At 45.4% G+C, this 27500-nt stretch overlaps 3 protein-coding genes across 3 annotated transcripts in view; 2 read left to right on the top strand and 1 right to left on the bottom strand.

The window, feature by feature from the left end:
- Nucleotides 1–12828, top strand: part of cacna2d2a (calcium channel, voltage-dependent, alpha 2/delta subunit 2a) — a 175623-nt gene extending 162795 nt beyond the window's left edge. The window contains exons 23-38 of the mRNA XM_030776484.1: nt 147–207; nt 1382–1479; nt 1853–1943; nt 2192–2254; nt 2830–2933; nt 3444–3542; nt 6705–6796; nt 6992–7039; nt 7957–8028; nt 8779–8931; nt 9216–9268; nt 9856–9911; nt 10215–10338; nt 10694–10803; nt 12479–12561; nt 12706–12828. Coding sequence (XP_030632344.1) covers nt 147–207; nt 1382–1479; nt 1853–1943; nt 2192–2254; nt 2830–2933; nt 3444–3542; nt 6705–6796; nt 6992–7039; nt 7957–8028; nt 8779–8931; nt 9216–9268; nt 9856–9911; nt 10215–10338; nt 10694–10803; nt 12479–12561; nt 12706–12828 — 1430 coding nt within the window. The remainder of the gene's footprint in view (nt 1–146; nt 208–1381; nt 1480–1852; nt 1944–2191; nt 2255–2829; nt 2934–3443; nt 3543–6704; nt 6797–6991; nt 7040–7956; nt 8029–8778; nt 8932–9215; nt 9269–9855; nt 9912–10214; nt 10339–10693; nt 10804–12478; nt 12562–12705) is intronic.
- Nucleotides 12829–19661: 6833 nt separating this feature from the next.
- abhd14b (abhydrolase domain containing 14B) lies at nt 19662–23717 on the bottom strand. The gene is made up of 4 exons (XM_030777294.1): nt 23671–23717; nt 23141–23355; nt 22481–22722; nt 19662–20388 (listed from the first exon to the last, which is right to left on the bottom strand). The coding sequence occupies exons 2-4, from the start codon at nt 23352–23354 to the stop codon at nt 20209–20211; spliced, it is 636 nt and encodes a 211-aa protein (XP_030633154.1). The 5' UTR covers nt 23355; nt 23671–23717; the 3' UTR covers nt 19662–20208.
- Nucleotides 23718–24194: 477 nt separating this feature from the next.
- The window catches only part of mst1 (macrophage stimulating 1), a 16411-nt gene continuing 13105 nt past the window's right edge, over nt 24195–27500 (top strand). The window contains exons 1-6 of the mRNA XM_030777135.1: nt 24195–24342; nt 25565–25709; nt 26238–26353; nt 26598–26712; nt 27145–27281; nt 27475–27500. The exon at nt 27475–27500 is cut by the window's right edge and continues 95 nt beyond it. Coding sequence (XP_030632995.1) covers nt 24288–24342; nt 25565–25709; nt 26238–26353; nt 26598–26712; nt 27145–27281; nt 27475–27500 — 594 coding nt within the window. The 5' untranslated portion in view covers nt 24195–24287. The remainder of the gene's footprint in view (nt 24343–25564; nt 25710–26237; nt 26354–26597; nt 26713–27144; nt 27282–27474) is intronic.

The following is a 27500-nucleotide window of genomic DNA, read 5'->3' as shown; positions in this document are numbered from 1 at the left end:
TTTCCCATGACTCCTCAGTGTTGCTATGGTAACGTCCCTTCTGCGTTCCCCTGCACCCCCTTGAAGAGCAGCTGCTGTTTCCCAGAATCCCTCTGTGCCCTTGTGCTCACGGCACTTCCTGGATAATCTTCCCCTTTCTGTTGCAGATTTTGAGTCTTTGCTGCCGAGCAGTTTTGAATCGGAGGGACACGTGTTTATAGCTCCCAGGTAGCCCTGTGTGTGTGTGTGTGTGTGCACTGTGTGTGTGTGTGTGTGCACTGTGTGTGAGTGTGGCTGTGTGTGAGTGAGTGTGACTGTGTGTGTGTGTGTGACTGTGTGTGTGTGTGTGTGTTTGTGTGTGTGTGTGTATGTGTGTGTGTATATGTGTGTGCGTGTGTGTATATGTGTGTGTGTATGTGTGTGTGTATATGTGTGTGTGTGTGTGAGTGTGTGTGTGTTTGTGAGAGAGAGCGTGTGTCTTTGACACAGGCAGAAGTGTCCTCACATTTCAGTATCAGTGTGTGTGTGTGCTGTACTTCATGGTGTCGTTTCTATTGTATTCCAGGTTGTGTGTGTGTGTGTGTGTGTGTGTGTGTGTGTGTGTGTGTCAGCTGGTGTATGGTCTTGGTCTCTTTGACATGTTCCTGTCCGTGTTCCATTCTCTGGTCTCTTTCTGGTTTGTTTGTCGATATAGTCTGTGGACTTTTCTAGCACTAGTTAAAACTGCATTTTAATGAAACTGAAAAGATACACACTTTATCACCTCATCAAAACAGAAACCCCACCCAAATCCAACCCCCCCCTTAACTGACCCCTCGGGCTGGTCAGTGTCACTCTCTGCTTGTCTTTTGCATCATCAGTATCCAATGCCCACATCTCTTCAATCTCCTCTTCTTCCTCCTCTTCCTCATCCTTTCATCTTCTTCAAGTAATCGGGGAGCAGAAAACTCAGTCTTACCAGTCTATGGCTGTAAGCATGGCTTAGACATACTGTCCAATCAGGTCATGGCTTTGACATACTGTCCAATCAGGTCATGGCTTTGACATACTGTCCAATCAGGTCATGGCTTAGACATAAGGGCCAATCAGGTTAAGGTTGAGGAAAGATTCTGATTACTTGAAGATCTGTGTTTGAGTCTTGTGGCAAACTGTGTGTGTCTGTGCATCTCCTGTGGTGACAGACACATCTCTCTGTGAATCGTTTCCATGGTGAAGGCCAAGCGGACTGGTATGAGCGTGCTCCACACGCATTCCATATGAGCTGCTGCTCATAGAAATGTTCATTATTTGTGTGTTCCTGTGGGTGTGTGTGTTTGTTTGTGTGTGTGTGTGTGTGTGTGTGTGCGAGTCTGGTTAAGAAAATGTAATTATTGCAAATTACATTAACGTTATCTTTCCTTAGGGAATACTGCAAAGATCTGGAACTTTCTGAGAACAACACGGAGTTCCTAATGAATTTCATCTCTCTTATGGAGAAGGTCACACCGGACTCGGAGCGCTGTGAGTCCCTCCCACCAATCAGAGACTAGACCAGTGGGGAAAAGGGAAAACTGGGGTCCCTTGTCTTTTTGGCACAGTCAAATTTTTAGTATTTTCACCCAATCAGAGCAACAATCCGTTGCTCCATCGCTCCTTTGTTTATGTACCTGGAAAAAAACCCAAAAACAAACAAAAACAAGAACGAAATTCATTCTGTTTTTCACAGTTTTTGTGCACAACTCTCAAAGCCAAATATACACACCGTGATTTAGGATGTTACACATCAGACAGTAATAGACAGTGATAGCAACACACTGGAGTTCAGGTATTTTCTTAAGTCGCTACTCACCTGTGTGTTTTTGATTTTGTTTGTTCGTTTGTTTGTTTGTTTCAGGCGACAAATTTTTGCTCCATAATCTGATCCTGGACACTGGCATCATCAGACAGCTTGTGGAGAAAGTGTGGAAAACTATGGACCTCAACACGTTAGTGCACTCTCTCTCTCTCTCTCTCTCTCTCTCCCCCTCTCTCTCTCGTTCTGGCTCTCGTTTGTTCTCTCTTTCTCTCTTTCTTGCTCTTTCCCTTTCTCCCTCTCTCTCTCTCTCATTCTGGCTCTCGTTCTCTCTCTCTGTCTCTCTCTCTTTCTCGCTCTTTCTCTTTCTCCCTCTCTGTCGCTCTGTGTGTGTGGGTGAGTGTGGTGTATATGTGTATTAACATTCTTATGCTGTTGTAGGTACGGATTCTTGGCTGTCTTTGCAGCTACAGATGGAGGAATCACTAGAGTTTTCCCTAACAAGTGAGTCCTGAGCTTCCAGTCTTTACTGTAGACAAACAACAAAGCCTAGAATAAGTCCTCTATATTACTCTCTCTCTCTCTCTCTCTCTCTCTCTCTTTCTGTGTGTGTGTGTTGTGTATGTCTGTGTGTGTGTGTGTGTGTGTGTGTGTGTATGTGTGTGTGTTGTGTATATCTGTGTGTGTGTGTGTGTTGTGTATGTCTGTGTGTGTGTGTGTGTGTGTGTTGTGTATGTCTGTGTGTGTGTGTGTGTGTGTGTGTGTGTGTGTTGTGTATGTCTGTGTGTGTGTGTGTGTCTGTGTGTGTGTGTGTGTGTTGTGTATGTCTGTGTGTGTGTGTGTGTGTGTGTTGTGTATGTCTGTGTATGTCTGTGTGTGTGTGTATGTCTGTGTGTGTGTGTGTGTTGTGTATGTCTGTGTGTGTGTGTTGTGTATGTCTTTCTGTGTGTGTGTGTGTGTGTCTGTGTGTGTGTGTGTGTGTGTGTCTGTGTGTGTGTGTGTGTTGTGTATGTCTGTGTGTGTGTGTTGTGTATGTCTTTCTGTGTGTGTGTGTGTGTGTGTGTGTGTGCGTGTGTCAGGGCGGCTGAGACCTGGGTGGAGCACCCTGAGCCCTTTAACACCACATACTATCGGCGCAGCCTGGATAATAAGGGTTATCTCTTCAGTGCTCCATACCGCACCTGTGAGTTATCACTCAATCTGTGTTACCTGTCTTATCTGTGAATTATCATTCTGTCTGCTACCTGTCTTATCTGTGAGTTATCACTTAGTCTGTGTTACCTGTTATATCTGTGAGTTACCATTCTGTCTGTTACCTGTCTTATCTATGAATTATCACTTAGTCTGTGTTACCTCTGTTTTATCTGTGAGTTACCACTCTGTCTGTTACCTGTCTTATCTGTGAGTATTAGTCACCATGTGTTACCTACCATTGTGTTTGTTATATGACTGAAGACAGACGTATGCAGATGTTTCTGACAGTTATGATTTGAAAACAGTTCACTTAAAATCCTCAATTTAACATAATGTTTCGCCTCAAACTTCTCAAGCCAACAAAATACACTTCCTTTTTGTCAGTTATATCATTTATATATCCACAGAACTTGTCCTAGTTACTCAACATAAAAAAATGACCCTGTTTTGTCATGCCGCTGTGATGATGATAAGAACTGTCTGTGTTCTTCTCTGTTAGCGAGCGACGACTTTTTCGGCACAGAGAATGACACCATGGGAATTCTGGTGAGCACAGCTGTGGACATCACTGTGGGCTCCAGAACCATCAAACCAGCAGGTACACAACTACCTCCCCCTTATCTCTCTCTCTCTCTCGTTTACTACTACTATTGCTACTCATAATGATAGTGCAGTTATTTTTCCTGGGTTGTCTCTTGCTGTGTACTTTGTTTTAATGTGTCATGTTTTAATAATATTAATATATTGTATATTAATAATAATAATAATAATAATAATAATAATAGTGCAGTTCTGGCTTGTTTCTTGCTGTGTAATTTACCTGAGGGTCTTGTGAAGGTCCTCTCAATAATGCAGATTATATTTTTAAAAATTAAGCGGATTTACAGTTAAGAGCGTCATCACGTAATGAAGGAGAGCTTGGATCCAAGTGCAGAGTTTTTGTGAGTTTATTCACAGCAGTCAAATCACAGTCAGTAGAGTTGTGTATGAGACAGCTTAGAGTTCAGAAAACCAAAGAGTGAGTCAGATTCAGAGTGAGAAATCAGGATTGTAGAGGAAGAGTCGTAATACCCCAAACAAAACCAGCATCATACACAGAATGCAACTCAAACAGAACAATACCCCAAACAAAACCAGCATCATACACAGAATGCAACTCAAACAGAATAATACCCCAAACAAAACCAGCATCATACACAGAATGCAACTCAAACAGAATAATACCCCAAACAAAACCAGCATCATACACAGAATACAACTCAAACAGAATAATACCCCAAACAAAACCAGCATCATACACAGAATACAACTCAAACAGAATAATACCCCAAACAAAACCAGCATCATACACAGAATACAACTCAAACAGAATAATACCCCAAACAAAACCAGCATCATACACAGAATACAACTCAAACAGAATAATACCCCAAACAAAACCAGCATCATACACAGAGTACAACTCAAACACAATAATACCCCAAACAAAACCAGCATCATACACAGAATACAACTCAAACACAATAATACCCCAAACAAAACCAGCATCATACACAGAATACAACTCAAACACAATAATACCCCAAACAAAGCCAGCATCATACACAGAATGCAACTCAAACAGAATAATACCCCAAACAAAAGAGCAGACTGAGTGAGAGACAGACAGTTCCGTTTGCACAGAACAGACTGAGAGAGAGACAGACAGTCCTGTTAACACAGAGCAGACTGAGTGAGAGACAGACAGTTCTGTTTACACAGAGCAGACTGAGAGAGAGACAGACAGTCTTGTTAACACAGAGCGGACTGAGTGAGAGACAGACAGTCCTGTTTACACAGAGCAGACCGAGAGAGAGACAGACAGTCCTGTTAACACAGAGCAGACCGAGTGAGAGACAGACAGTCCTGTTAACACAGAGCAGACTGAGTGAGAGACAGACAGTTCTGTTTACACAGAGCAGACTGAGTGAGAGACAGACAGGCCTGTTTACACAGAGCAGACTGAGTGAGAGACAGACAGTCCTGTTTACACAGAGAAGACTGAGTGAGAGACAGACAGGCCTATTTACACAGAGCGGACTGAGTGAGAGACAGACAGTCCTGTTTACACAGAGCAGACTGAGTGAGAGACAGACAGGCCTGTTTACAGGGAGCAGACTGAGTGAGAGACAGACAGTCCTGTTTACACAGAGCAGACTAAGTGAGAGACAGACAGGCCTGTTTACACAGAGCAGACTGAGAGAGAGACAGACCGTCCTGTTCACACAGAGCAGACTGAGAGAGAGACAGACAGTCCTGTTAACACAGAGCAGACTGAGAGAGAGACAGACAGTCCTGTTAACACAGAGCAGACCGAGTAAGAGACAGACAGGCCTGTTTACACAGAGCAGACTGAGTGAGAGACAGACAGGCCTGTTTACACAGAGCAGACTGAGTGAGAGACAGACAGTCCTGTTTACACAGAGCAGACTGAGTGAGAGACAGACTGTCCTGTTTACACAGAGAAGACTGAGTGAGAGACAGACAGGCCTGTTTACACAGAGCAGACTGAGTGAGAGACAGACAGGCCTGTTTACAGGGAGCAGAGTGAGAGAGAGAAGGGACAAGAGGTGTCAGTAATAATCAGGAGAAATAGAGCAAGACCAGACTGGGAGGCAGAGTGAGATCAGACTGGGAGGCAGAGCAAGACTAGACTGGGAGGCAGAGTGAGATCAGACTGGGAGGCAGAGTGAGATCAGACTGGGAGGCAGAGTGAGACCAGACTGGGAGGCAGAGTGAGATCAGACTGGGAGGCAGAGCGAGACCAGACTGGGAGGCAGAGTGAGACCAGACTGGGAGGCAGAGTGAGACCAGACTGGGAGGCAGAGCAAGACCAGACTGGGGAAGAGTGAGACCAGACTGGGAGGCAGAGTGAGATCAGACTGGGAGGCAGAGTGAGATCAGACTGGGAGGCAGAGTGAGACCAGACTGGGAGGCAGAGTGAGACCAGACTGGGAGGCAGAGTGAGACCAGACTGGGAGGCAGAGTGAGACCAGACTGGGAGGCAGAGTGAGATCAGACTGGGAGGCAGAGTGAGACCAGACTGGGAGGCAGAGTGAGACCAGACTGGGAGGCAGAGTGAGATCAGACTGGGAGGGACCAGTGTAACACATAGATTCTCTTCCTTTGATGCCTTCACTGACTGAGGATGGCCTGAATTTTACATCAGTATTCAACACAGCTATAAAACAAAACCAAAAAACAGTTTTATGGGTCAGAAGCATATTTCTGGAGTCAGTTTTTCATTGTCAGTCTTAAAGAGTCAGATTTTGTGTTTCACCTTGTCTTTTTTGTTTTTTTTTTTAATCTCCTAAACCTGCTCTCCTGTGTAGTCTAACAGCCTCCAAGCATTCTCCTTTAAAGATTAAATATGGATTATTGTACACGTGGATTAGCGTGGATTAACTCCTCGTGTGTTTTCAGATTGAATACATGGCCTCAGAGTGATTCACCCGTAGCTTTACTCTGATAATCTAATAACCTGACCTCTCACCTTTAACGCTCGACTAGTCGTTTCCGTTACCTGCACGGTTTTACGGCCGTCTCCTAATTCCAGGATTACGGCTCTGCCCGTGTGAGAGAGAATGCGATCTCCGACAGTAATTAAATTAAGGAAAGATATGAGCATTTGATGACATCTAAGAATCTGTTATGATAATGCTAAATGTAGTTCTAAGCTCTTCTCCTCTCTCTCTCTCTCTCTCTCTCTCTCTCTCTCCAGTGGTTGGTGTAAAAATGGACCTTGAGGCCTGGACTGACAAATTTAAAATCCTTGCCAGTAACCACACAGACAGTCGTCAGGGCTCACAAATGGTACAACACACACACACACGCCCACGCCCACTCCTGTGCGTGCATGCACACATACTCACACACACGCACGCACACGCATACACACACTCACACACACCTACACACACACACATGCACACAGTCCCACTCATATGTTTCTGCTCTCGACTGTGAGGTGTCCGTAATGTAATTGTTATTATGGTGTGTCTTCTTTAGTGTGGACCAACCAGCGGCTGTGAGATGGACTGCTGGGAAAATACTGATGTAAGAGTCATAGCGCCATATCTTACACTGTGTGTGTGTGTGTGTGAGTGTGTGTGTGTGTGTATGTGTGTGTGTGTGTGTCTGTGTGTGTGTGTCTGTGTGTGTGTGTGTGTGTGTGTGTGTGTGTGTCTGTGTGTCTGTGTGTGTGTGTGTGTGTGTGTGTGTGTGTGTGAGTGTGTGTGTGCTGAGCTGTTCATTTCAGCTCTCACTGTCCTGTAACATATTGTAACGTAACAGTATGTGGCATGTGGGACTGATAAAAAAAATAAAATCAAGCTCAAATAAAACACACGTGTTTAAAATGAATGAGGTTTGTGCCTAGAGGACACCTGACAGACTCGACCCATGGCAGTATTTCATTTTAGACAGAAATGACAGATGTTTGAACATAGTGAGTTATCTAATATCTCCCTGCCAGCTGTAATAATTGTCTGAGTTAATAAGTGTCCAACTCTAAAGGCATCTATCCATTCCACTTCTTTATCTCCTTCTTATTCCAAATGACATGTCAGTTAAACCTGTCTAACGTGTGCTGCAGTCTCTCTCTCTCTCTCTCTCTCTCTCTCCCTCTCTCTCCCTCTCTCTCTCTCTCTCTCTCTCTCCCCCTCTCTCTCTCTCTCCCTCTCTCTCTCTCTCTCCCTCTCTCTCTCTCCCTCTCTCTCTCTCTCTCTCTCTCTCTCTCACTCTCTCGACTGTGGGCGAGCTCCAGTGCTTGTTCTGTTGTTGTTTGGTGTTTATGCATTGGAACTGGTCATGTGCTTTAGTGTTGTCTGTCATGTAAGATACTGTATGTGTATGTAATAACACTAATAATGTCAACATTATCTTTGTATGTCTTTTGGTTTGTGTGTTTCTGTGTGTGTGTGTGTGTGTGTGTGTGTGTGTGTGTGTGTGTCTGTCTGTGTTTTTGCGTGCAGGACCTGTTGTGCTTTCTGATCGACGACGGAGGATTTCTTATCATGTCCAATCAGAAGGAGCACATGACTAAGGTAAACACAGACCTCACCCAATCAAAGCACTCAAAATCCAGATCGTGTGACTGTCGACCGCTTGTGTGCACTGTTTGAATAGATGCAGCTTTTGACTCGGAAAATGTCCAACATCTGTCTGAGGCTGGTTCAGCCTTGTGTTGTTCTTGGTTTATAAACATGTGCATTGGTCTGAAAACAAACACAATCTGCTTGTGTTGTTTTACAAAGACACAGACGGTTGGTCGGGAAATGTCGTCATGGGGAAATGTCGTCATGGGGAAATGCTAAAATCGAAACCGAAGACTGTCCGAGAAGACGTGATGTTACAGTATAGCGTTAAAATCTCCATCCCAATGCTTTCACTTTTTATCTATATTTATAAATTAGATATCATCGTATATTATATGTGATATTTTAGATCACTCACATAAACCAGAGATGGTCAAACTGCTCACAGGGCTCCAGGCTCCAGGCTGATTATTCGAGGCTTTACTTTTACCTGACCGACAGGTGTGTGCACTCCTCAGCCAATCAGAGAGCTCACTGTCCGTTCGTCATGAAAACCACTTGGACCTCAGAACCTCCAGAGCCAGAATCTAGGAACCAGTGGTGGGGTATTGCGGGCGCAGGCCCCAGGGATTAGGAGTTAGGTCTAGAGCTGGAGACTAGGGCGTGGATTAAGGGATTAGACTGAGGATTGTCTTTAAGGTGGTGACAGCAGAGGCCTGTCTCTCCGCTGATGGTCTTAATGATCTCTCCTCCGCTCAGGTGGGAATGTTCTTCAGTGACGTGGACGAGTCCTTGATGCACGCGCTGTACAACAACTCCTTTTTCAACCGCAAACAGTCCTTCGACTACCAGTCGCTGTGTCGCCCCACACTCAACACCAACACCGGGGCCGCGCCCAGAGGGGTGTTTGTGGTGAGCTGGGCCGCCCCTCCAGGATGCAAAAGCATTAGCGTCCTCACAGCGCATGCAGATTTTTACTGTCCTCACGTAATGAACAAACAGTAGTGTCTTCGCAGTGCATGCAAACTTCACTGTCCACACAGTCTGTTCAGATACAAAACTTGTGCTGCATGTGGGGTTATCAGTAAACTAAAATTAGACAGCTTGATGAATGAATGAATGAATGAATGAATGAATGAATGAATGAAAAACCAAACATTTGTTTGTTCATTTTTTGTCCTTCACGCCCCCCCCAGCCCACCATAGCAGACTTCCTGAACATAGCCTGGTGGACTTCAGCAGCAGCCTGGTACGACCACACACACACACACACACACACACATACACACACGCTAACACACACACACACACACGCTAACACACACACACTAACATACACACACACACACACACACACAAACAAACACACACACACACACACACACACACACACACACACATACACACACGCTAACACACACACACACACACGCTAACACACACACACTAACATACACACACACACACACACAAACAAACACACACACACACACACACACACTAACACACGCACACACACACACTAACACACGCACACGTCACACACGCACACACAAACATGCTAACATGCACACACATCACACACACACACACACAAACATGCTAACATGCACACACATCACACACACACACACACAAACACACATACGCACACACAGACACGTCACACACACCAACACTAACACACACAGACACACTAACACACACGCGCACACACACACACTGCACTGTGGTTATGTCTGAAGTGGGTGGAGTTATTCAGTAATAGCTTAAACATTTGTGCCCAGTGTACAGTGGGACTGGATTAACTAAACCACTGGACTGTTCTCCTCTCAGGTCCCTCTTCCAGCAGATGCTGTACGGATTCGCCTACCAAAGCTGGTTTATGACAGGTGTGTATAACAGATTGTTCTACCAAAGCCGGTTTATGACAGGTGTGTATAACAGTTTGGTCTTCCAAACCTGATTAATGACAGGTGTGTATAACAAACTGACATAGGCATATTAGACATGTGAAATGCCTGGATTTGGAAAGTCATAAATAAACCAGCTGTGTGTGGGGTTTTTTTACTGTGGTATATGGACAATAGAGAACAATCTTTTCTGTGAATATACATGTGCCTGTGCGTGCGTGCATGTGTGCGTGCGTGCGTACGTGTGTGTGGGTGTGTGTGTGTGTGTTTGTGTGTGTGTAGATGATGTGGATGCAGATGGCATTGAGACCAGAGAGACGACATGTGTAACCATGCAGACACAATACTACTTCAGCAATATCAGCAGTGGATATGATATACTTCAGGACTGTGGCAACTGCTCCAGGTTTGTACACACACACACACTCACTCACTCACACACACACACACAGACAGGTAAGGAGAATGATGACAGATATATTCAGTTTCTGTGGAGCATCATTTTTTCCTGTATTTCTTCCTGTATAAAGTGTTTTAACATATGTATATATATGTATATATATGAATCAGAGAAATGATCTGAATGAACACATGGTTGTTTTAAAATAACTGAAATGTAAATTATTGTTTATTAGGAATGCTCACTTTTTTCTCATTCTTATCATTTAATAAGAATGTTCTCGTTTTTTCTTCTGTCTTTATAATTTCTCTCTCTCTCTCTCTCTCTCTCTCTCTCTGTGTTGGTATGTGTGTGTCTGTAGACTAATCCATGCCAAGAGACTAAAGAACACTAATCTGTTATTTGTGGTGGCGGAGAAGTTGTCCTGTACCACGTGTGAGCTGGAGAAACTCACTCAGACCGACATGGAATGTATCCTTCCTGACCAGTCCTCCCAGTGGGCCTCCCACTAAACCCACAAAAACAGATCGAGATGGAACATATCCTACCATTATATAGCTTAGGCGGAGAGTAGCGAGATGTTGAAAAAGAGGAGAGTTTTAGTACGGTTTTACTAAAGAGAAATTTTCAAATCTAACCAGTGGAGAGATTTAAGTGTCGGCGTGCCGTGGTCCGTCATTCTGCTGCGTGTTAATATTCTGGCATCAGCATTTTGAACAGGTTGTAAATTTGTGAGCCCTGATGAGCTGCATAGAGGAGCATGACACTAGTCCAGTCTGGTTGGCACAGAAGCATGTCTGAGTTTCTCTCCGATGGCATGGGTGAGCCCACCTCAGACCGTAGAGATAGTATGGAGGCGATAGTAAGCTGTTTTGCAAACATTGCTCATGTGGTTTTTAAAACTGAGATCAGTATCGCAAAAAAAACTCTTAGATACGGAATGTGGTTTCAGGGACAAGCAGTCTAGACATACCAGTATATCTCTCATCTGTGCATCACTCCCAGTAACCAGAACCTCTGTTTTATCTTTACTTAGTTGGGGGAAGTTCTGAGACACCCACAAGTTAATAGGATCTATACGTTCACACAGAGAGCAGTTGGACCTGTGGCATGGCGTGTCAGAGACAAGTAAAGCGTCTGCATATCAATGGAAAGAAACGTATTTTTTTTAAATTACATTGGCTATTGGAAGCACATGAAGGTGAAATAATAACAGCCCCAGAATTTACCCTTGGGGGACGCCCCGTGGTGACGGGCATGACACTAGTGCAGCATAAAATTCATGACCAGTTCGATAGGATCTGAACCAGTCTAAGACTGAACCAGAAAGGCCAACCCAGTCCTCTAACTGATCAAGTAGAACCTGGTGGTCTGTTGTGTCGGAGGCGTCACTGAGGCCCGGGAGGACTGTAACAGACAGGCTGTCCGAGTCTCTGCGAACGTCCGGACTGTTTGAGGGCTTGTGAGGGGCCGTGTCAGTGAGACAGTGGATCTGAAAGCCACAGACTAAAATCCTTCACTGAGATGATTGGTGTGGAGACAGTCATTAAGCTGAAAGGAATACGGCTTTCTCTGTTACTGTGCCAAGACAAGGAAGATTAGAGACTAGTCTGTAGTTAACAAGCACAGTGGGATCAAGATGTGCCCTGCTTGTTTTCAGGCTGTGAAGATAAATTCTTTGTTGTAGTGACTGATTAATCAATAATCAGGACGTGAGCTGATAATGAGCTGAGAACCTGTTTTAAGAAGTTATGGGCAGGTATGGGGTCAAGAGGACAAGATGTCACCATCAGTATAACTTTAGTAAACGTCTTAAAGGCAGCTGCTGACAAAGTGGAGAGATTGCTTAGGCACTACCATGCGACAGGGGAAGAACCACTCTATGGAGGTCAGAGTTCGCCATCTTTTCTCTAATGGCAGCAACTTGGCCACTTTTGTCAATTCTGAGGAGACATACATTCACACGCAGAGAAGCAGATACACATACAGACAGAAACACACTCACACACACTAACATTCTCACATACACATACACACACACACATACACACATACAGAGAGACAGTTCTCCAGAGACATTGAAAAGAACGACAGTGACACAGAAAGTTGCCATCGGATGTTCTCTTTGACAGCGTTCCTCTCTCAGATGCTGAAGCAGACTCCTGTGCTGAAATGAATGTAGCTCGCTATAGAAAAGGCCCGTCAACCTGTTTCGACTACAACGTCTCTGTAAATGTCCATTCCGACACACACAAACACATATATATATATATACATGAATACACGAACACAATGACAAAGAGAAATACATGTTCTACCACAAGGCCCAGTAAACACTCTTACTCTAACGCGTGTTTGTCTTTTCTCTCGTAGGAAAACACCTCAGACTGTGGGCGGGGCCACTCTTTCCGTCCGTCGCTCCGTACTCTACTCCTCCTCCAGGCTCTCCTCCTCTCTTTAGTGGCTGGTCCCTACGTATTGCCTTTCTCTCTTTAACTCTGTCCATCCTTCTCTCTCTCTCTCTCTCTCTCTCTCTCTCTCTCACACACTCATCCTCAGTCTGGCCTTCTGCCTTTCTCTCTCTCTCTTTACTTTCTCTCTCCCTCTCTCCTCTCCTTCCTTTGCTCTCGTCATAGGTATTAAAAGGGACTTCCTGTTGCCCAAATAAGGAAGCTCTGTGTACTGCTCCACCCACTTAGCTTCACAGGTTGTTGCTTAGTGACCGTTGCAGAACTCTGTTGTGTCCTGCCAATTATGCTCATTTGTTGGAGGGGCTTAGACGGTTCTCTCCTGCAGAAAAAGAAGATGAAAAAGAAAGAGAAAAGAAAGGAAACCAGCCTCTGTTTCTCCCCCCGGGGACGGTGACTGTGAGTCCGGAGAAGAGAAGAAAAGAAAGAGCTGCACAGGAGGAGGGAAATGCCCCCCCCCCCTCGCCCCGCCTGGCCCCGCCCTGCCCCGCCCGCTCTGCTCCGCCCTCATACAGACACAGCGTAACATTTGTCAGACTTTGCCTGGAGAGGTCAAACCTTCTTCCTCTCCATCATCTTCCTCATCCTCCGTCCATTCCTTAGAGACCTGTGCCTGAATGTTCGGTCTCTCACAAGGCAGGAGCTTTCTGGATCATTCTGGAGCATTCTGTCTTTTTCTAGCTTCTGGTTAAGAGAACGTGCGAAAAAAAAACAACAACAACAGAATTTTAAAAGAAAAAAAGGTTTAAAAAAAAATATATAAAGATTACAACCTATGAGTATTCAAAGTATACCTCCATATGTTAGGATATAATCAGAAAGGGAAAAGTGATATGTCACTCATAAAACAAACAAAACCACATCATCCATTTGTTTATGCACTATATCTACTTCTTGCCAAAATGAGATAGACTTGTCGTGTGGTCGTATTTTTCTAGCCAAATTAGTCAAGCGGGAGAATTAGTAAAAGGTCAGTGAAGAGGAGTCACACACAGGATGAGCTGACAGAGTGTGAGAACCAGACAAGCCCTGACGTAGAGACAGGTGGTCTTTCAAACGACGCATACACACGACTCAGCTCCTCAGCGACATGATAAAACACTGCGTTAGGAGGCCGCTCATTCAGAGGAGGACTAGAGCTTTGAATTGAGTCGTTCAGAGCAGAGATGATAGGATCCATTGTTGTGCTTGTTCTTTACCCTGCTGGTAATGACCAGAACACGCTCAGTCTTCTAGAGACTGGCCGGAACGATTTAAAATGTCCACCTGTTCAAAAGAAAATAACACAGTGGTCAGCGCTCATTTTTCTTACTATCATACACATATCATTTCCTGATGCAAAAAAAACAAAAAAAACAAACCAGTGTGAAAAGTTTGGTTGTTGGATGGCTCTGAGACTGAGTTTGACAGTGAGAGAGAGGGGAAAATGGTGTCATTCTAAAATGGGATTGATAAAGCCCTCCGGGATGGCTTTGTGTCTTTGTGTGCAGAAAGTTCCTGTGAGTTAAATTTTCGACCAATCAGAATGGAGCATGAAAATAATAGAATGGAGTGGGAGTGACTGCATTGTGACATCATCAGTGTTCCATCATTCTCCACAGTTTCTGTCCTGTTTTTCTTTACATATACAGAAGCTGCACACAGCTTCACACTACATTGTAGAGCACTGAATATGCTTGGTCAATCACTCCCTCTCAAGACTTCTCATATGATCCCGAAGATATAAAATATATATATATCAATTTTTCTTTAATTTATTTACTTTTTAAGGACAGAAAATAAAATTTGGGGTGCGTCTCAGCATCAAAAGTACATGTGTCCGTCTTGTTAGAGGAAAAAGTGGTTTCAGGCAGACGTGTGTAGGTTCCTCTGAGCTGATTAAACCGCAACATTTCTCTGCTGTTGTTTCAGTGAAAAGTTGACATCTTTACAGCAACTTCCAAAAGGGAGCGTCGTTTTTTTCCTCAGCCTCAAGGTGATCTGTTAAAGTGTTAATCACTGAATAGGATCTTAGTAGACTTTTAGACATTTAGGTAAATCTCTCTCTCTCTTTCTCGCTCTCTCTCTCTCCTTCTCTCTCTCTCTCTCTTTGTGTAGTGCCTTGATGCACTTTGTTTAGGCAAGGACTGTCCTCAGAGTCTGTGTCTGTACTGGACCAGCACAGACATGTCTGTACTCCCAGTATCTTTATCATTAAAGAGTCTGCGTCTGTACTGGACCAGCACAGACATGTCTGTACTCCCAGTATGTTTATCATTAAAGAGTCTGTGTCTGTACTGGACCAGCACTGACATGTCTGTACTCCCAGTATGTTTATCATTAAAGAGTCTGCGTCTGTACTGGACCAGCACAGACATGTCTGTACTCCCAGTATGTTTATCATTAAAGAGTCTGCGTCTGTACTGGACCAGCACAGACATGTCTGTACTCCCAGTATGTTTATCATTGAAGAGTCTGTGTCTGTACTGGACCAGCACAAACACATTGGCTTTATCATTAAAGAGTCAGCGTGGACTGGATGGGTCTTTATGGAGAGGTCAGTGTAAGGTCACAGTGTAAGGTCACAGTGAGTCATGCAGTCTGTCCTGAGTGGTCACTCTGACTCTGTATCCACAGACATGCTGCTCTGGCTGTAGAGTGACAGTCGGAGTCACCCTTCTCTGCTGTAAACCTCAGTACCTTACAACATCACAGAGAAACTGAGGAAACACACACCTAAAAGACATCAGTCTAAAGTGTGTTTTTCTAAGAAGTGCACATTATGAAGTCAGCTGGGTTCACTGGACACTTTGAGCTTGGTCCCTCTGTTTTTGGTTGTTGTTTTATTTTGTTCTTTCTGCTTTACTTTTGATGGTTCGTCTGTTTTTTTTGTTTTGGGGTTTTTTTTTGGTTCAGTTCTCTTGTTGGGGATTACAGCACAGAATGACTGACAGGGTGGCCAGAAGAGACCAATCAGACTGGCTCTCTGCCTTAGTAGGCGTGGCCAGTCCATACAGAGTATCAGGACTCACTAGACTAACAGTTTGTTCCTTTCTGAGGCTGTTTAACACGCTGCTAGAGCTGCGATGTGTGATAAGGTTCCTGGACTCCAGTTAGAGTATTTCAACCCAGGTCACACTTAGACTTCACCCATTTAAACCAGAGCCCAGTGGGATCAGTTTGTTGGGATGAAGCAGGCCACTGTTTTCCTGCCTGACGTTAGTGGCGTTAAGTGAATTGATAGAGATGGTTGTGTCAGTGTGTATTCAGAGACTCCTGGTTAGCCTGTAGGGGAAATGTTCAGTCAGACACTGAGCTTAACATGTTCGAACAGCTCGGTCTACCCTAACACAGCTCCCTGGCATACACACATGGACTTTTCTGCCTGAGCTGTGTGTGTGTGTGTGGAGGGGTGGGTAGGTGAATTAGTTTGTCTCTGCAGTGTGTATTGTTAAGGTGAGAGTGTCAAGAAGCAGTGTTTGACAGATTTGTAAACAAGTGTTTAAGGCAAAGTGTTTTAACATATTCCAAGTGTTTTGTCGATCTGTGTATGAAGGAATGACTTGTCGTCAAAAGAATGTTAAAATTGTGTTTCCAAGGTGACTGAACTTTTTTTTTTTTGCCTTTGTGTAACTGAAATCTCACAATGAAAGCTGAGAATGGGGAATGTGTCCATAGGCTGCTGGAGTAAGTGAGGTCAGTTCTGTTTTCCCTCTGTAGGGGGCAGTATGATGACCCTCAGAGCACAGTAATGTGGCAGGGAGGACTTTTGTCAACCTATGGTGCATAAAACCACAGATTAGACCCATCCGCCTTTCTTCAGACAGAGTCATCTCCAAGAGCTTCAAAGACTCTCTCTCTCTCTTTTTCCGCCCCCCCCCCCCTCTCTCTCTCCCCGCCTTTGCTGTTCTCACCTGTTCACTGTTCACATTCTCAGCTGTTCTGCTGTCTTTCCTCCCCCTGTCCAGTGATTCTCTGCTCCTTTTTTGGGGGGAGGGTGGGGTTGGGGAGGGGGTGTCTGTGTGGACAGACTTACGTAGCCTGTCAGTCTGTGGTATTCTAATGCCGTCTGATTCAGTGAACAGAATCACCTGAGACTTGATTATTCTCAGTACATCAGCATTACTCTTCAGTGAGTCCTGGCTCCAATGGTCAGTCCGCATTCTCACCATCAATATCAAACTCCAATTCCAGTCTTTTGTCTCAGATACTCTAAAGAGCATATCACTAAAGTGTTCAAAGTCCTTAAGCCTGGACACACTCAGCCGACTTCCACTCATACTCTGTTCACTCTCTGCTGTACTCCGGTTCTTTCACACCAGTCATAACCTGTCCATACTCTCTTTACGCTCTGCCCCGGTTATGTCACTGGATGCCAGCACATTCATCCAAAGAAACACTGGATTCATGGTTTGAATCCCGGTTGACGGATCTGTTTTTTTAAATAATTCAGACGTGACCTTTAGCCTCTGTCACTGTTCCTGTGATTATCAAAGGGCTGCACGTCCCACACCCCCGCCCCTCCCCTCACCACGGTCGCGTCATCCTGGCAGAGTGCCCCCTACAGGCACGGAGGGTCAGTTACATCAGGCATCGTGGTTTGAGTCTCCGGAGCCCTGATGGACTCTGTGGCACTGGCCCCTAAACCCAGACGTTAAGGTCCTCTGTGTCTGTCCCAAGGCCTTAGACTGTTCCCCAGGCTTCTACTCCCTCTTTTCATCCTGTCGTTTTCACAGCACAGAAAAGGAGTGCACAGCTGTCATGTCAAAATCTGTTCCCCTCAGCAAGAATGTTCACTTCTCCCCGCCGCAGTTCTCAAAGTGCGTCAGTCTGTTCGTACCGTACTACACAACGCAACATCCTGACCACAGCGTTTTAGTCAACACAGCATTACTGAAAGATTCCAGTAGTCAGGTTGAACTGCCTTACCTTACATCAGCAGAGTTCATCTTTAGCAGTCAGTCCCATTCCAACCTGAGGAGCGTGTCCTCGCTCTGCTCTTGGCACATGGAAAACTGTGTGTAAAAGGTAAAGTTTTACAGTAGGAGACAGGGAGCACATTTTGAAGCAGACGTGAAATCAAGCGTGTATGTCTGTCTGTCTGTGTCACAAATATGAGGTCTGAATTTCACTGTGGGACTGAAGTCCATGTTTTTTCCAGTGGTTTCACAAATTTCCTTTTTGCCAAAAAAAAAAAAAAACCTGGTACATTTAAAAAAAAAAAAAAAAAAGATGTAAGGGGAAAATGGTTTGGGAAAAAGGGGAGGAGTCTGTTATCAGTCTGCCCACAAGAGGGTGTGTCATTTATGACCATCCCATAGCTCCTCCTACTGCCTAACCACACCCACATAGGTGCGTTTCCGTGGGAACGATTTGTGTGTATGTGATTCTGTAGTCCTTAGTCTGGTGATCCGTGACCATGTTTGCAAAATGTGTAAAAAAAAAAAAATTTAAACATATTAAACAAAATCTGTTTGAAAAAAAAAAAGACTTTAAGTGAGGTTTAAAAAAAACAAAACAACCCATGATAAATAGGAATTCTGTTGCCGGCGGCGATTATTGTAAGTTTGAGGTCTGCTGTCACGTGGGAGATTTAATTTGAGATTGTTGGTTTGTGTGTGGAAGATTCAGAGCCTTGTCTTCTCTGGCCCCAATCCACGATATGCTCCATTCTTTTGTACAGACGAAAAAACAAATTAAAAAAAAAAAAAAAACGCAGAAGAGGAGGGGATAATTTGTAACATATTGTGTCGGTGACTCCTTGTAAAATATTTTCAAATTGTTTATTACAGAGAATCAGTTATTAAATGATGTTCATATTTTTCACTTCAGTCCTGTGTCTCCTGAGTCTGTTGGTTGTTTTCACCGAGTGAAACACATTCCAGTCTGTCCACAGCCTAGCGCTTCACTGCACCCCACAGCACCCGAGACTCAAAAAACAGTGCACGCTTACAGCATACACACACACACACTGCACACTTACAGCACACACACACACACACACACACACCCCACAGCACCCGAGACTCAAAAAACAGTGCACGCTTACAGCATACACACACACACACTGCACACTTACAGCATACACACACTGCACAATTACAGCACACACACACACACACTGCACACTTACAGCATACACACACACACACACACCTCACAGCACCCAAGACTCAAAAAACAGTGCACGCTTACAGCACACACACACTCAGGCACACACTACACAATTACAGCATACACACACACACACACCTCACAGCACCCAAGACTAAAAAACAGTGCACGCTTACAGCACACACACACTCAGGCACACACTACACAATTACAGCATACACACACACACACACCTCACAGCACCCAAGACTCAAAAAACAGTGCACGCTTACAGCACACACACACACTACACACTTACAGCATACACACACACCTCACAGCACCCAAGACTCAAAAAACAGTGCACGCTTACAGCACACACACACTCAGGCACACACTACACACTTACAGCATACACACACACACACTACACACTTACAGCATACACACACACACACACACCTCACAGCACCCAAGACTAAAAAACAGTGCACGCTTACAGCATTCACACACTCAGACACACACTACACACTTACAGCATACACACACACACACACACACAGTAGTCTTACAGCACCCAAGACTAAAAAAACAATAAACACTTACAGCATACACACACACACATACACACTACACACTTACAGCATACACACACACACAGTAGTCTTACAGCACCCAAGACTAAAAAAACAATACACACTTACAGCATACACACACACACATACAGCATACACACACACACACACACACACACATACACACTACACACTTACAGCATACACACACACACACACGCAATAGTCTTACAGCACCCAAGACTAAAAAAACAATACACACACACACTACACACTTACAGCATACACACACACACCTTACAGCACCCAAGACTAAAGGAAAAAAAAAAAAAAAAAAAACACTGGCCTAGATTTGTCACGATTAAATCTCCTTCCCAAAGCCATATGACGCACTCTGTCAGAATTAAACATCAGCAAGTTGTGTACATTTTGCTAGTGAAGCCTTTTCAATTTATATGTAACCAGAGAACGACAGAATGTATAATGAATATAGGTCATTAAAGGCATTTTATCTTCCCGTGGGAGTTTAATGTGAAAGTTATTAAATATTGAGAAGGAATAGCAGAATGGTCAGTGAGTGGGAATTTGTCCACATGAATGGCCTGTTTGGCCTCTGCCCTTAATAACTAGCTGTCTGTAATGCTAAGGTTACAACAATTATCCAAAAGCAATAAAATAAAAAAAATATATTTAGTGACGATTGGTTAGTGCATTTTTAAAAGTGCTTCATCTATTGAAGCGCCAACATAACATTTTTTCAATCACAACGTTTTCAGAAAGTCAAGGAGGGCTTTGTGCCAGGTCTCTGGGTCGTCAAGGTAACAGGGATGTCCCGCCCCCTTCATTACCACCACCTTGTGATTGGGTAAATTTTTGAGGTTGCTTAGCGACACTTCTCCTAACTGAGTATCCTGGTCTCCGTAGACAATCAGAGTAGGAGTCTGTGGAAGATGAAGGAACACAGAGTCACACACACACACTAACCTTACAGCATACACACACACACCCCCCAACCTTACAGCATACACACACACACACTACACACTTACAGCATACACACACATGAATATTATAGAATACATTAGTTTTATAAGATTGAACACATACACACACTGATAAAACTCCTGATAATATATATATATATATATAAATTCAGCCAGTCACAGACACACAAAGAAACACCCAGGAACGTATACACACACACCGCTCAGACACATCTGGACACCCAGGAACGTCAACACACACCTCTCAGACACACCTGGACACCCAGGAACGTCAACACACACACACACACCGCTCAGACACACCTGGACACCCAGGAACGTCAACACACACACACACACCGCTCAGACACACCTGGACACCCAGGAACGTATATACACACACCCCTCAGACACACCTGGACACCCAGGAACGTCCACACACACACACCGCTCAGACACACCTGGACAGCCAGGAACGTATACACACACCCCTCAGACACACCTGGACACCCAGGAACATATACACACACACTGCGCAGACACACCTGGACACCCAGGAACGTCAACACACACACACACCGCTCAGACACACCTGGACAGCCAGGAACGTATACACACACCGCTCAGACACACCTGGACACCCAGGAACGTCAACACACACACACACCGCTCAGACACACCTGGACACCCAGGAACGTCAACACACACACACACCGCTCAGACACACCTGGACACCCAGGAACATATACACACACACACACCCCCCTCAGACACACCTGGACACCCAGGAACATATACACACACACTGCGCAGACACACCTGGACACCCAGGAACGTCAACACACACACACACCGCTCAGACACACCTGGACACCCAGGGATGTATACACACACACACACCGCTCAGACACACCTGGACACCCAGGAACGTCAACACACACACACACCGCTCAGACACACCTGGACACCCAGGAACGTCAACACACACACACACCGCTCAGACACACCTGGACACCCAGGAACGTATACACACATACACACCCCTCAGACACACCTGGACACCCAGGAACATATACACACACACTGCGCAGACACACCTGGACACCCAGGAACATATACACACACACACACACCGCTCAGACACACCTGGACACCCAGGAACGTCAACACACACACACCGCTCAGACACACCTGGACACCCAGGAACGTCAACACACACACACCGCTCAGACACACCTGGACACCCAGGAACGTATACACACACCGCTCAGACACACCTGGACACCCAGGAACATATACACACACCGCTCAGACACACCTGGACACCCAGGAACGTCAACACACACACACACCGCTCAGACACACCTGGACACCCAGGAACATATACACACACACACACACACACACCGCTCAGACACACCTGGACACCCAGGAACGTCAACACACACACACACACACCGCTCAGACACACCTGGACACCCAGGAACGTATACACACACACCGCTCAGACACACCTGGACACCCAGGAACGTCAACACACACACACACCGCTCAGACACACCTGGACACCCAGGAACGTCCACACACACACCCCTCAGACACACCTGGACACCCAGGAACATATACACACACACACACACCGCTCAGACACACCTGGACACCCAGGAACGTCAACACACACACCCCTCAGACACACCTGGACACCCAGGAACGTATACACACACACACACCGCTCAGACACACCTGGACACCCAGGAACGTCAACACACACACCCCTCAGACACACCTGGACACCCAGGAACATATACACACACACACACACCGCTCAGACACACCTGGACACCCAGGAACATATACACACACCGCTCAGACACACCTGGACACCCAGGAACGTCAACACACACACACACCGCTCAGACACACCTGGACACCCAGGAACGTATACACACACACCGCTCAGACGCACCTGGACACCAAGGAACGTATACACACACCGCTCAGACACACCTGGACACCCAGGAACATATACACACACGCCGCTCAGACGCACCTGGACACTGTGGTACTGCTCAGCGGTGATTTTGTCGGTGCAGATGGGCGCTACGGGGACGTAGGCTTTGACATCAGCACCGTGCTGGAGCAGGAAGGGCAGGGAATACATGCCACTGAGAGACGGACTGATCAGCACGACCGCGCCCAGCTGCAGGCCCGCACACACCTGCTGCAGGAACGCGCCCGGGGCCAGCTCTCCCACTGCAGCAGGGGCCTGGGCGGCTTTAGAATGACCCAAACCTGAAGGAGAAGAGGGGGAGCCTAGGGTCAGGACCATCCCAAGTCATAAAACAGATGTAATATGTAATATTTAATCCTATTCGAAGTCGGTGGTTTCCTGAATCAGACTCAGGTCAAATCTATTTAATTTTAAAATTAAAGAACAATTTAAAATCAAATCAAACAACTGTGTTTCATTCATAATTTTTCAGTGATACTTCTTAACTTTATGAACTGAACCGAACTGAAGATGAGACGACCATAACATTAACATCCTGTCTCTCCTCTTCAGCCCCTGTGCTATGCACACTGTGTGCGACAGAACCGTGGGATCAGGAAACGGATACGTAGAGGTGTGAGAATAGCGTGAAAAGTAGGAGTTATAACAGGTTGTGTCAGTTTATGCGAAAAGTCTATGTGTAAGAGACAAGGACCGTACCAGGCAGGTCGATCGCCACGGCACGGTGGCCTGCTTCAGCCAAAGTCTTCAGAGTGCCTATCTTCAGCCAGTTCTCCGAGGAGAAGCGGATTCCGTGCAGCAGTAACACGGATAACTGGACGTCCCCCGAGCCCGGAACGGCTTGTCTGTAAAACAGTGGCTTTCCGCAGAGCTCCACGTCCACTGAGCCTTCCGTGATCTGGACCGAAGACATCCTAATAACCGGTGAATCTGAGATTTAGACCGGTTTCTAAAGTTCTCAGACTACGCTCTTTACGCTGCTGAAAACAAACTGTTTGCTAACCTTAGTGCTGTGTTAGATCCATTAGGCTACTCTGTAGTCTTTGATTGCTAATCTATATGGACCAGAGTTCAGATTGTCTGGGAGAAAAATGCTACGATAAAGTTATGCAAATTGCAACCATAAAGTTATGCAAAACTACGGCTCAAAAGCTTATACGATTATTGTTTGTATTAAATACGAGCTTGCGTCTGTCGATAGATCTATGAATAAATACAGTTTACTTCACCTTGCTCTGAAGTGGAAGATTCAGTTCTGCTTTGGTTTGGATTCCGGAAATATTTCACTTTTCTCCGTCAAGATTACACTGACCTCTAGTGGTTTGAAACCAGACAAGTTGAACGTGTGAAGTCGTGAGAAATTCCAAAACGCCTCAAGTCACACTTCAGAGAACTAAACATTGCCTCTTGTTGACGTTTATGTGTCATTTCTTATTTCTTTTTTTTTTTCAACATGAACTGCAACCGTTAGTTTAAAAAAGAAAGCTCACGTCGTGCTTTCCTGTAACCCCCTTTTCACCATTCAGTGCATGTACTGTACATAAAACACTTGGTTATGTCTGTAATTCTGAATAAATTAACAAGTGCTGAATGAATTAAAGTTTAGTTCGAGGGACAATGGTCAAATGTAACCATTTTAGAAATGCCGGAATTTCCCGTAATAATCTTCACTGTACTGGGAGGATTCGTCCCCCGCATGGTCATTTTCACGCCAGCAAACTGTGTTCCCAAATAAAAACAGCAGGCCTGGGAACTTGTTCCAGTTACCTCATCACCGGACTCAAAGTCCCTCAGACCCATTGCTCACCACAAAACATCGTCGCCACTTTGACTGTTCACCGGAGACATGAATCTGCTTCTAATCCTCACTAGCCTGGCGCTCTGGAGGGACGCTGTCTCCGGTAAGGACCGCTAGAAATGTAATCATTTTGCGTCTGCCGTTAAATTTAGTCGGTCTCTGAGAAGTTGGGCAAGTTACGGAACGATGGATTAAACCCAACCGCTATGATGGTGCCATCGATGTAACCAGACTTTATGTACACGTTTGTATTATAAGTAGGCGTACAATACCAATACCAATATCCTCAAATATGAGATAACAACGTTTTTTGTGTGTCATTACTCAAAACAATTCAAGAACACTTTTTCTACAACAAAGTTTTACATACACAGTAACAGACACGTGGGGGGGGTAGATTAGATTTCGAAATATGCTGGAATGAGGTCATTTGTCCACTCAACCCGTGTCTGTGTTGTTGTATGTTGTTGCTTCAGGGTTTTTTGTTTGTTTGTGTTTTTATTGTTTTAGCGGTTCATACAACCCGTGATAAGTGTCATGGACCACAAACGCGTTCATATAAAAACAACACCAACAACAACAACAACAAAAACAAACAGATCATTTGTACCGGGTCTTTTGCCGTGCATAGTGATAACGGACAGTGTTAACGAATATGTGTTGGGTAACAGCGCAGTCTGAGAGACGCTCTTTCAGGACAGGTCACGCTGCTACTTGAGGAAATACTTTGTGTAAGCTTTTTGTGTAAAGGGTCTTTGTCATAACCCTGTGGATTTTATAAACGAATTTAACATGTAACGTGACTTTAAACTCTTTCATTATATGTGAAGGGAATTTACACTGTTTTAAGGAATTTGTGGTCTGCAAAGTTTGGCGTTGAAGTTTGTGTGTTAAATAGAACTGAACTGAGATGGTCTTTATGTGGCTTTGTTTGTGGTGGTGGTGGTGTGTGTGTGTGTGTGTGTGTGAGTGGGGTGGACAGGCTGAGTTTGCAGATCCAAAGGTTGTGTGTATAAAGTGTTCTCACAGGTTGAGACATAAAAGGGGGATTTTGGACAGATTGTGCCACTCTCTCCTCACATTTCCCAGAATTCCATGAGCCAGATTTCACCAGCACACTGTGGCGCGCGACAGAGACCAGGGCTAGTCATACCTGCCCTTCACCGTCACTCTCGCTGCCGTTAGCATTGCATGTGTGTGTGTGTGTGTGTGCGCGTGCTTGTATTTATTTATGTGTGTGTGTGTGTGTGTGTGTGTGTGTGTGTCCGTCCATATGTGTGCGTGTCCATGTGTGTGTGTGTGTTTGTGTGTGTGTGTGTTTGCAGTCCACCGTAGCTACCTGAATGATTTCCAGCGCTCTGAGGGCAGGGAGCTGGTTCTGAAGCCGTGGAACGCGGATCGGCTGATCCTGCTGACGGAGATCTCACTGGAGAAGTGTGCCCAGCGCTGTTCTGAGAGTCACGACTGCAGGTACACTTAAACCTCCGCACCTTTACACACTGATCTGGGGTCAGCTCAGCACAGCCTCTCACACCAGCCCTCCGTCCACGCTCATTATCCAATATCCACAGCTCCCAAAGCCCCAGGACAGATTCTCCCTGTTCCATCAGAGTCCTGAGAAACAATACTGATGATCTATTGACTAGAGAGAGTACACAGGCTGATGTTGAATTAAAGCCCGTGTCTTAGCAACACAATACAAATCAATGTGAGGAGAAGTCTAGGACCTCCACTGTCCCATAATGCACGTCTTCCCTCAGATTCATCCCCTCCGTGTTGAATGATTAACGGTTGTTATCCCAACAGAGATATTAGCTTTGACTCAGAGGTACAAACGCACAGTCAGACTACATACGCACGCCTGGTAGTCTCAGATGTTACATTACATGTTTGACAGAGTTTTGTCTCTCTCACTGTAGCCCTAATAAAGGAAAAACCACATTGACCGATTGTCTGACTGATTGATTGACTGATTGATTGATTCTGTTTGATTGGCAGGGCGTTCAACTATGAGGCACGGCCGGTCCCTACCTGTATGCACCTCCCCTGGGTGGAGGACGGCACCAACGCGGAGGTCAAACGAAATGTCAACTGTGACCTCTACCAGAAGAAAGGTGAGTTTTGGGGTCAGAGGTCAATTCAGGCAGCAGGCGTGTCATAAAGTGGTTTAGTTACGTTCTGCGTTCTGGGAGAGGAACCAAACTTTGTTTGACGTGAAACGCGGTGCAGTGTTGGGGTTGAATGCTGTGGGCGTGGCCTGTTGCTAGGTTACGCCCCAGCGAGACATTTTGACAGAGTGTGCCCAGTGTTTTCTAGAACCTCTCCGCTGAGTCCGTGTCCTTGTGTCTTTTGGCGCAGTCTACGTGAGGAAATGCATTGTGGGAAAGGGAGAGGACTACAGGGGGAAGGTGTGGGTGACACAGAGTGGACGGACGTGTCAGCAGTGGTGGTCGAAGTTCCCTCACGATCACAGGTCAGATCGCCCAAAACCACCCGTAAAACCGGCCGAAACACACGGACGAGTCGCCCAAGACATGCCCGAAAATCTTTATTTATGTCTTTACTTATTAAACAAATTCATTCAAGTCTCATTTCAGTCTTGATGCTTGTTAAATGCAAAGGTGAAAGTCAGTTCTCTGCCTGGCTCTGATGTACTCAGTTCCATTCAGTCATATGGCGGATCCCTGTAGTCCAGAGCGATTTCTGAAGGAATGCAGAGAACCGGTGTTAAAGAGTCTCTCTGTCAGTAAAACGTTTGGTGATAAACAGCTGGCAGAATGAGTCATTACAGCGCATAATGAGTCTTAGTGGAGCCTGGCTGGACCGCGTGCTCAGACCTCTGTAGGACATGATCACAGGCGTTAAAAAGAAAAAAAAAAACTTTCTTTCTCTCTCTCCTCTAAAGATGGACCCCTAACCCCACTAACGGCTTGGAGTTGAATTACTGCCGGAACCCAGATGGGGACCCAATCGGACCCTGGTGTTACACCACTGACCCAGAGCGACGCTATGAGAGCTGCAACATCCCCCGCTGCAAAGATGGTACGGTCCGTAATCTGTAATCTGGCCCTGTGGCTAGGAGAGTACTGCCTATGTGTGTTTCATACAGCACTGTTATGACAGTCAAATAAACTCTTAGTTACTGGATACAGTCTACACAGCAAATACTGTGTTTGATGGGTGTGTGTGTGTGTGTGCGCGCGTGTGTGTGTGTATGTGTGTTTGCACGGTTCAGAGGTGTGTATTACCTGTAACGGGGAG

Source organism: Chanos chanos, chromosome 6 (assembly GCF_902362185.1).
Source record: "Chanos chanos chromosome 6, fChaCha1.1, whole genome shotgun sequence".
Classification (NCBI taxonomy): Eukaryota; Metazoa; Chordata; class Actinopteri; order Gonorynchiformes; family Chanidae; genus Chanos; species Chanos chanos.
The sequence above is the reverse complement of the archived record's forward strand: the minus strand, read 5'-3'. Positions and strand labels throughout refer to the sequence as shown.

What these genes read in the sequence shown, in the direction of transcription:
- abhd14b (XM_030777294.1), bottom strand. Translation starts at nt 23,354, where the DNA reads ATGTCTTCGGTCCAGATCACGGAAGGCTCAGTGGACGTGGAGCTCTGC. An exon ending in CGTGGCGATCGACCTGCCTG is followed by an intron (nt 22,723 to 23,140) that starts GTACGGTCCTTG and finishes CTTCTCCTTCAG; the next exon opens with GTTTGGGTCATTCTAAAGCC. An exon ending in AGCAGTACCACAGTGTCCAG is followed by an intron (nt 20,389 to 22,480) that starts GTGCGTCTGAGC and finishes CATCTTCCACAG; the next exon opens with ACTCCTACTCTGATTGTCTA.